The sequence below is a fragment of the Barbatula barbatula genome (genome assembly GCF_947034865.1).
Source record: "Barbatula barbatula genome assembly, chromosome: 2".
In the NCBI taxonomy this organism is placed as follows: Eukaryota; Metazoa; Chordata; class Actinopteri; order Cypriniformes; family Nemacheilidae; genus Barbatula; species Barbatula barbatula.
This window is the reverse complement of record NC_136767.1, coordinates 2,159,560-2,169,677: the sequence shown is the minus strand read 5'-3', so window position 1 is coordinate 2,169,677 and position 10,118 is coordinate 2,159,560. Positions and strand designations below refer to the sequence as shown.

Sequence of the window (10,118 nt, the reverse complement as noted above, 5' to 3'; positions counted from 1 at the left end):
CTTGCATGTATGAATGTAAATCGAAAAGGAACTTCACGGGGCACCGCAGTCCGCTGCGCAGAAAGATCGATGTGTGACAGTGGTATCGCGAGAGCGCGATGATCGGCAGTCCGTGAAATCGCTCTCGCGGTACTTTCCGTGTCATTTGTCGATCTGTCTGCGCATCTCAAATTAACAGCGTATAAAAAATGTAAACTTTTTTAATATTCCACACCTTATTCACATCAAAACATATAAAGTTCACCAAATAACAGTGACGAGGGGGGGGGGGGGGGTAACAGTTTAACGATTTAGTTCACTAGCTGTTTTCGCAACATGCTGTTTACAGACATTTTTATTTTAGTCATGATAATAGCAAGCAATACAACAACGCTAATGAAAAAACACAGAAAATAGCAATTAAAAAGATTAAAAGCTCGACTTAAAAGCTTCAGTCCTAAATGAAAAATATTGGGTTTCCTGTCACACCACTTGCATTTATGAAAATGTAAATCTAACATGGTCTCCTAACCATTTGATTTCTCTCATAGTTATACATTTTTTGTCCAAATAAACAAATATGCTTATAGCACGGTGTCATTTACTGCCAGGTAACGTTTATCTGGCACGTTATACTCGGTTTGCCACGCCCCGTTCATCTCCCTAAGGTGTGTGCGTAACTGGTGATCGTGCGCACGGCGCTCTGCGCAGTGTCAACAGGTTGACTTTGCATTAGTCTTCTCAATCATAATGCGTGTTTTGGGGATCATCGTTCCTTGACATCGGTCGGGAAAAAACAGCAGTTTTGACAGCAGAACGGACCAAAATGTAGCACGACAGTGTGGACTATGGGAGAATCACAGACGTAATGTTGCTCGCAGGTTGGCTGGCATATCCAGGTGAGTGTCCTTCGATTCATCCTATGTGTTTATTGCAATATGGCTCTTTACATTAAGAATAATTCATGTGCTAAGTTTCACTAAATGTGAACGAATGTTTTACGGTATTTGTAATCCTGGTTGATAGTCATTTAGAATTAAATTATAAGATTAATTGTTAATGCTTTAATGCATGTTTAAACAGTGTGTATTTATAAATGAACACTATACAAAATGATGTTGTAAAAATGTTATGTATTGTTTTGATAGTTGATAAACATTACGTACAGTATGTGCGGTGCATACAGGTAGCAATCTGATTCTGTACTGTATAAACACACATGGTTTACTACACGTATGGTTTTCTGGTTTTCTAATGAAAACTTTTTGCTGACATTATTACATGCATATTGTATCTATAATTTGTGTTTAACTATTAAAAGAAGGTTATGGATGTTGAAGGAAGGTCAGAGGTATTGATCCATAGCCTTCGTGACCTAACCTCTTTCTCCAAAATCAGTACATTCATTTCATTGGTCATCTCGGGCGACCTGGGATCATAGGTTGTGTGTCTGACCTGTATTGTCTCACTGAAGCAATGGGAATGCTATGAAAATAACGAGTCCCTTCCCAAAAAGAAACTGGATTTTGTTTACTTTTTACTCAAGTTTGGAGTTCCCCAACTACGTTTTTCACATCGGATGAACAGATTATTAAAATGTCCTTTTTTATAAATGGTTGCTGCAAACACTCCCATTGGACTATGTATTAATTCGACCCCGGGTGGTTACTTGCCACAGTTCCATCTATTTTTTTCATGTGGGTTGGATTTACGGGTGGGTGGAGAGAATAGCAACTGCGTTGTATAAACAACTTGTTATGACTTTTCTAAAGCAACCAAAGCTTTATCTGCATATTACATGATTGAATGTTATGTAAAATACTTATTACGTACTGGTTGGCTTATTACAGCTGCATGAATGCATTTAAATGCTTTAAGACTGAAAAGATTTCCTAAATGGAAAGTTAATGTCAAATGTGTTGAAGTCATTTAAACCTGGACTTTAACCTGCTTCCTTCTCAAAAAGAGCATTTAATGTGGGTCGTTGAATAAAAGCGACTGCGCCGCTGACCACGAACAATATCTCCATGATTCATAGATCACTGAGTTAACCTCTCGGTTAATTTTCCAACCGGTCCTTGGCATTTTATTGACTTTAATGTTTGGTTGTAAATAAAGCTGAAGGCATACCAGTGAGAACGAAACTATGCAAATATTGCTTGTAGAACACGGGATGCAATTTCCACAAAGCAAAGTGTTTTTTTATTTAATCACATTTTTGACTTTGCAAGGCCCATTTATTGGATTACACACTTCCAGGGCAGTAACTTTCCATTCTGTACCTGTGTCTGCCACACCTGGTCCATCACTTTACAATGCCCACATTTCATTCATTCAATGTTGAACATTTGTTTGAATAGATTCAATGGATCTGTGTCTGTGTTGTCACCTGTATTAAGTGCTATCAGCTTCAGTCTTCATGAAAGTCTTACAACAACCAATTGTCTTTTTCAGTTTCGTGCCAAATGCACATATATTGTACCGTACATACTCCTCAGATTACTGATATAAAATATCCCAATGTCACTATGGCCATCATTTCTGAAATCAGATAAGAACTATATTTCTGTATTTCTTGGCATACAGGTAGTTCCTCACGGTTGCAGTCTATGCAGCAGTTGACCTTTCAATTTTATTCTGCTGTTATGAAGACTGAAGCTGTTTACCCATGCTAAGTGCTTGTTTTGCATGTGTAGATTCATGTTTGAAGTACAAACAAACTCCACAGGTGGTGCATAACGCGCTCGGGGTAGACAGCTTGTTGACTTTGCAGACTGCTTTTTTTCGTGCAGGAAAAATGCGAAGAGATGCGCAGTGTGTGCAGGCATTGACTCTGGTGTGGCTTCTGTCTTGGATGTCATGCAGCGTGTGTAAGTGAGGAATCTACAGTAATATGCCGACGTACAAACATAGATGTCATTAGTCATGTTCTGGAAATGTGTCCCCAGGTCATTCTCCACCTGGGAGGCCCAAAATCACGAGGTGTCGGTCCCCTGAGAAAGAGACCTTCACCTGCTGGTGGGAGCCGGGATCTTCAGGTGGATTGCCCACCAGCCATCATCTGTATTATAGAAAGGAGAGGTGAGGGCCGCGTTTCAAACGTGCAATTCTGTTTGCCCTTATATTTGCTATTGTAAGATATTTGCTCTTGACCAAACATAGTTTCATTAAAGTTAAATGTTTATACACAAATTTAATGAATGACTTTATTTGACATTTTTCAGGTTTGTGGGAGCAGTTTTCAATGTATACTAAAAACAAGGATGCTATTAACCTTTAACATTTAGATTTATTCAAGATAAACATGTTTTTTGTATATAAGAATACGAATAGCACCTTTTTCATAAATGGTAAATGACAAATATAAGCCATATACTGTAGTTTTGACTACAGAAAGCATTTTAAAGTATTTTTACGTCGATTCTCGTGGATGTATTTTTATTTTAAAAATAAAATAATGTTGTGGGTCCACTAGACGAGTGATCATTGGGAGATTAACCAAGGACATGAATTCCAATGAATAGATCAAATACTTTTTGTGTGTTTGTTTGTTTGTTTTATGAGCAAACAGTGAGGATATAGTATGTATTTGTATTAAATATTAATACATAAACCCTAAAGAAATACGTTTAGTTTGTAATTTTTTTCAGCTCTTTGGAAGTCTTTGAATGTCCAGATTATCATTCAGCAATGAACAACTCCTGCTATTTCGATAAGCGGCACACGTTGATTTGGATCCTGTACAACATCACAGTGGTGGCGTCCAATGCACTGGGGAAAGCCTATTCTGAATCCGTGGAAGTAGATGTTATGGATATAGGTACTTTCTTTTTTTCCCCATATGAAAGCACATCCGAAATGCTTATATTTTCATATGCCCTCAGTATGCTCACTTACTTACCCAAGTGTATACTACCTGCGCATGAGTGGGTAATAATGTTTACCACAGAGGCCAATTTCGAGGTTGTTTTGTCAACACTTAAACTGGAAGCCACAGGCCAGTGGGCCGGTTGCTAAATATAGCGTATAACAAACTTACCTACTGCTGAGCAAGGGCACACGCAAGATCAGGGAAATTTCCTTTACGAGAGTCTACTTTTTAAAACATTGTTCAACAACATGGTTGAGTTTTACAGATCCGTATTCAAGTGAATTTGTCTAGTTGTGGGCGTGCTATAAATCTGTCCCTGCTTACCTTCTTAAACGATACGCACGAATAAGAGTGTAATGGAAAACTACCGAGAGAGGCGAACCAGATGCTGCTTCGGCCAAGAGTGGTTTAATAAAATGAGGATGAACAGGTTTGAGTCTTGCATACTGGAAAACTTCTGAGAGAAAGGAAACAAAGAGGAAAAGTCTGACTTGGCATGATCTGAGATTATATTCGATGATCATGCGCGAGTTAAGATGAACCACAGTCTATTAAGAAGCTTGACTATTTTGTAATAGTCTTCAGAGTCATACATGGAAAATAAATACATTCGCCCATCAGTTGCTTATTCTGGAACATCACGCCTGTTCAGTTTTGTCAATGGTTTAATATCATTTGTCTGCTTCCTCACAGTTCAGCCTTACCCTCCAGAGAATGTCAACGTGTCTTTAATTCAGACCGAGAACAACTTTTACATCCTGGTGCGGTGGGAACCCCCCCGTGATGCAGACACACGTTCAGGATGGGTGACAATAAAATATGAAATCCGTACAAAAATGGAGAATAGCAGGGAGAAGAGCAACAATAGCAGGGTGAAGAGAAACAGCTGGGAGGTGAGACGGAAATATGTTGATATTAAAAAAAAATGGTGTCTTTCCAGTTTTAATGTCTTTTGTTGTGATACACAGACACAAGTGCTGCCAGGAGGAAATATTTAAAAATATTCTATAAATGTATGTTTATGTTTAATCTGTTACATTAATATCATCATAATATTATTAAAGGGATAGTCCACCTTTTAGAAAGAAAGAAAATACTTTATTACACTGTAAAGATGTAACAATTTTAACAAGTTTATGATATTATTTCAAATTCAATTGAAATCTAAATGAAATTTAAGGGCATTTAGACATTTTATTTTCATAGTCTTAAATTTCCATTAAGACATTACTCTTAACATAGAGTAATAACAACTCTTTTGGTTGAGTTAAGCCTACTGTATATATTTTAAATGGGAAAAAAAGCACCATGACTTTTTCCTGCTGCAAAAAAGTGTTTATTCTCTTTATACATTAAGAGACTGGACCAATGGACCATAAGTTTAGTTGTTTGCTGCCTGTCTTGGCTGGTGGACAAGTGTATAGGGACACTATAGGTGTGTTTCACTTCTAAAGAAAGAATGACAGACTATTTAGTGGTAAACAAAATCTTATTTCACCAAGTATTACTATCAGGTTCAGTGGGCCAGTGTTGTTTCTAACCTTGACGACAAAAACAGCAGAAGGTTTTTAGTCTATACGTAAGGAATAATGTTATGCAGCCGGTTGTAATCTGAGAATAGACAGTGTGATCGGGACACGGCTGTATAAAGTGAAATAGATCTGACTGTTTACTTTTATTTAAGACTCAACGGGCTGTTTTCATCATGTGTTTATGACCTTGTATTTCACAATAAATAGAGAACGTGACGTCACGCCGTGTTAAATCCTGGGTGTCGCGGCCATATTTGTAGGTCGCAGCGGCTCTTTACTGCTAGTGAGTTCAGTTCAATGTCGTTCCGTTTGACTTCATTTATTCATATATTTCACCGCTTCTAATTCTCTCCACACCACTGTACAAAAAAGCAAGTTGAGAGTAGTAAAACAAAACAATCGCTAGTAAGCAACCTCCGAAGATGGCGGCGCCGCCTAAAGCATGCGACGCGCCGTGACGTCGATTAACAGGCTCTTAAAGACACAATGGAGGCTTGCGCTTGTATTAAAACTGGCGTCTACATGTGCGCGCCCTTTCGAGTGAGAAATTGATAGAAAGTCGAAACTGCGTCGAAGTTGGCGACACGTTATGGAGGCCCCACCTCCAAGCCCAAGGCCCTAGGCACCCGCCTGCCCTGTTCACTATAAAACCAATCTTGAGACAAACAAACTTAAGTGTTTTTCTGTGTTCTGTGATTGTAGTCATATAGTGCTGGGAAACAGCTGGAGTTCAGCATCTACAGTGCTCAGCCAGGTGCATCTTACCTCATACAGGTGCGCTGTAAACTCGACCAGGGCCTGTGGAGTGAATGGAGCTCTCCCGCTTTCATCCAGATCCCAGACGGTAAGATAAAACCGGCATCAGCCATTCAATCCTTCACACCTTACCTCATTGTGTTACGTTACTGAGCTTCCGTAACAACGGCCAGGCTAAAGAAGAGTCAAAACAGAATCTTTTCTTTGACAGATCATAATAAAAACTTAGTTTACAGCATAAACAAATAAATACAAGCCAGCGACATCATAAACTATTCAAGTTTCTTTTTTGCTTTTAGTATGTGTTAGTAAAATGTTTTTTATAAACCCAAAACATGGGAAAAGAAATCCTATTTAGATGACAAAAGCTTTTCAAACTTACAGCCTTACACATCCGTTAATCTCAGATAATGCATTTTTATGACATCATTCTGCACTTAACACTATTGGCTATTAAAAAAGGGGGAGGGACTACTCAATATGCCCCACCCTAACTTCCTGTTTCAGTCGAAATGAAGTCAAGGCATTAAAAAAAGCTGCACATTTTAATGCACGTCAGTGGGTCTTTGAAGCAAAATCGCTACAAGGTTTGGTGTTTTGTCTGCTTTAGAAACCTCAGACACACAGAGTGCGGTCATGATCTTCGCCGTGACTCTGACAGCCTTTATTTTCTCACTGACTGCCGGAGTGCTGGCTGTCAAGTTGAAACAGTAAGCCTGATATCTTATCTCATCACAAGCCCTATACACAATAAAGCGCTGAAGGTCATGCTATACTGTGCAATTAACATGTCGGATATTCTCTTCGTACATCTAGCGTGAGACGTTTTCTGCTGCCGCCAGTTCCACAACCGAAGATCAGAGGCTTAGATATAAAACTTCTTAAGGTACAGTCGATTTTTCGAATTTTTCGGATCACAATGTACAATACTTGCCCTGAATGATTTACAATGTTATCATATGTGTAGTATTAACAGTTATTAAAGGAATAGTTCACCTTCAAAATGAACCTTCTGTCATGAGCCGCATGACTCTCTTGCTTCCGCAGAAGAAGATATTTAGAAAAATGTCGGTCCCTATAGACTTGCATTGGTTTTGTGTCCATACAAAGTCAATGGGGATTGGTTACCAACATTCTTCTAAATATCTTCTTTTGTGTTCACACGAAAGAAAATCACACAGTTTTAAAATGACAACAGGGTAACTAAATGAAAACTGAACTTAGGAGGTTTGAAGGTGAACTATTCCTTTAATATCACAGTTATTGTCAATACCGGTATATCGCGACACCCCAAGATAAAATACAATGATAATCACCGTTACCTCTCATCTGATCAATTTGACAGAATGGAAAGTCTGAGGAGATCTTCAGCGCTCTTATTCCAGAATATCCCCAGATAGCCCAGAACTTCGAGCATCAAGTGGACTTCCTCATGATCTCGGACGGTGATGAGGAGTTCGATGGCCAAGCACTTCTCGAATACAAAACAGATCCGGCACGAAAGCTTCCTGGAAACCGCAAGCAGATCGTCCAGAACAGCAGCGGGGAGCTTAACTCCACACGGAGCGAGCCCTTAATGTGTCCCGGTCCAGGATGTGACTATCAGGACTGCGCAGTTAGAGATTCTCCGATTCTCAGCGTCCACGGAGAGACTCACCACGGCTGTAGCGGCTTGCTAATAAAAGCCCAGGAACTAAACACAGCCAACACTCGACTGAGAGAAGATGAAACTGACAGCAGAGTCATCATCACTCAGGCTGAACTCGCAGGTTACGTTGAGGTCGATAAAGAGAAACAAGACCAGGAGGATTATAGTAAAATCAGTGACATTATCAGCGATAATATCCTCGTGCTACATAAAGACACAACCCCCGTACAAAAACACAAAGACGGTAAATGTGACACAACGAAGTGGGAAACCGAGGAAACAGGTGACGTTGAACCAATGGGATATTTGGAAACTGTGACTTTTGAGTGACACTTTTGTCTCGTGAAAACTGTGAAAGCACTTTGTAAACAGAGATGTCAGAGCAAACTTTGGATTTATGTGTTCTCTTCTATCCTGTTTCTCTTTGAGGAAATCGACTTTTCTCCGTTGACTTATTTCATATGGATGTAAAGACAGGAAGCTGCTATAAGAGGTCAGCGTTCATAGTGAACATTCTTTTTCCAAACCATTACACATCCACCAAAAGCTGTTAAAAAATACCCTTCCACAGATCATTATATTAATTATTTTAACCTCTCAAAACATGTTTTTGTGCCAACTACCTCGCCGCAGGAGACATAGGAAAAACATACGAAAGGAACCTTTACCTCTCTCTCTCTCTGCTTGCTGATTTTTTTTATGAGATTCCTCTGACTGGTCACAAATGATTTCACAGTGTATTTATTCCCGTTTGATTCTTTTTATTTATTACACGGCTCGTTGGAACGCTTGATTCTGATTGGCCAGTCCCAACATCTGCAGGTTCGGTATTCCCAGATAACAACCTCTCAAAACTAATAACACACGTTAACCTGGATGCAGCAAATCGTTTTGACAGGTTTCTTTGACAATTGAAATAAAAACATGTCTTTTAATAACATATATGACATTAGATTTACAACACATTCAACCAAATTGCCTGTTTGTGACGTTTGAACATCGTTTCTTACCTTAAAACCGACAGTAAAGTGCTTTTAAGGTCTGTATTCGGTGAAATTAGCTTTTTCAAATTCACATTTCTTGTGCAGTTTTTTTCTCATGTGGCAAGTAGCCGTGTTATAAGCGGATAATGTACAAGCAGCCGGCTTTCGGTCTTATACCTCCTACTTTTTTTTACATTTGATTTAAATCACAGACGATGTGTAAATATTCATATTCAATATACAGTCAGCTGGAGAAAACCATACAGCGATGACCAAAAGTGCTTTTTGTACAATATTTATATAGAAAACACTTGTTATGGTATTTATTTGACAAAATTATTTTCCAAAACAGCGAACACAAATTTAAGAAACTATTTCAAATGTATTTTTTGTTTTCCTGAATTTACTATTTATGTGTATTTTCATGGGTCTTGTCATGCTGTTAGTCTTATACATTACTGTTGGATGACTTTCTCTCCTGAGGTTTGATTTTGTTGAAATCTAAATACACCAAACATAACACACATACGACATTTTTAATACTTCTTAATATATTTTTAAGATTTTCCAAAGTTGGACACTATACTTTTGGCCGCTACTGTTTATGAATCTCTACTGTTGTTTTTCTATTGCAATTTGTGTATTGTTTATTTGAAAAGACACTAACTAGAACCAAGACCAAGGTTGAATAATAGTTTAGGTCTGACTGCCGTGAAAGCTCAACCAAACCCGAGGGCAGTGAGACGAAAGTTGAATGCCTTTGATGTGCTTTCTCATCTTATAGACGGCCTCAGAGCAGCAGATTATGCAGACGGGTCATCATGTAATGTTTTTGGTCTGCAGTGCGACAGTAAAGAGTAACTTGTGTTAGTCAAACATTGACTTAACGCTATATGGGAACAAACAGTTCAGTGTGAAGGAAGTGGAAGAAGTTGGATTTTTGTTGTAAATATGCAGCTTTCAGTGAAGTTTAAAACTGGAACTGGAGCTATTCGGTTGTTTTTCGTCTATTATGGGGAACCTTGATGCTTTTTATGATGTGACCATGTAATAAAACATGAATATTAAATATTGACAACTTGTATTTCGTATAAGATCGAAACCATTGGGTTTATAATTTGAGTTTCTTCGTATTCTTTTTACTGACAACGTAATGCATCAATCTATATATTATAGAAATAATAGGTCACGTCAGGAGTATTTTACACAAATACCCTTTTTTGGCACTTTTTTTAGAGGTCTCTCTCACTAAAACTGTACAAATAAAGACAAAAACACCAAAATAATATGTACTAACCCAACCTTCTGGTAAAATTAAGCTATACAATTATACATATTTGATTGACTGA

At 38.3% G+C, this 10,118-nt stretch overlaps 1 protein-coding gene across 1 annotated transcript; it reads left to right on the top strand.

The window, feature by feature from the left end:
* Positions 1–625: 625 nt before the first annotated feature.
* prlrb (prolactin receptor b) lies at positions 626–9,884 on the top strand. Its single transcript, XM_079475666.1, has 9 exons — positions 626–878; positions 2,772–2,849; positions 2,928–3,060; positions 3,630–3,799; positions 4,544–4,743; positions 6,085–6,226; positions 6,749–6,848; positions 6,955–7,024; positions 7,484–9,884. Exons 1-9 carry the CDS (start codon positions 848–850, stop codon positions 8,114–8,116), a joined length of 1,557 nt encoding a protein of 518 aa, XP_079331792.1. The 5' UTR covers positions 626–847; the 3' UTR covers positions 8,117–9,884.
* Positions 9,885–10,118: the final 234 nt, after the last annotated feature.

Coding starts and splice junctions, on each gene's coding strand:
- prlrb (XM_079475666.1), top strand. CDS start 848: ATGTTGCTCGCAGGTTGGCTGGCATATCCAG. Junction 879..2,771: donor AGGTTGGCTGGCATATCCAG/GTGAGTGTCCTT, acceptor TTTTTCGTGCAG/GAAAAATGCGAAGAGATGCG. Junction 6,227..6,748: donor TTTCATCCAGATCCCAGACG/GTAAGATAAAAC, acceptor TGTCTGCTTTAG/AAACCTCAGACACACAGAGT.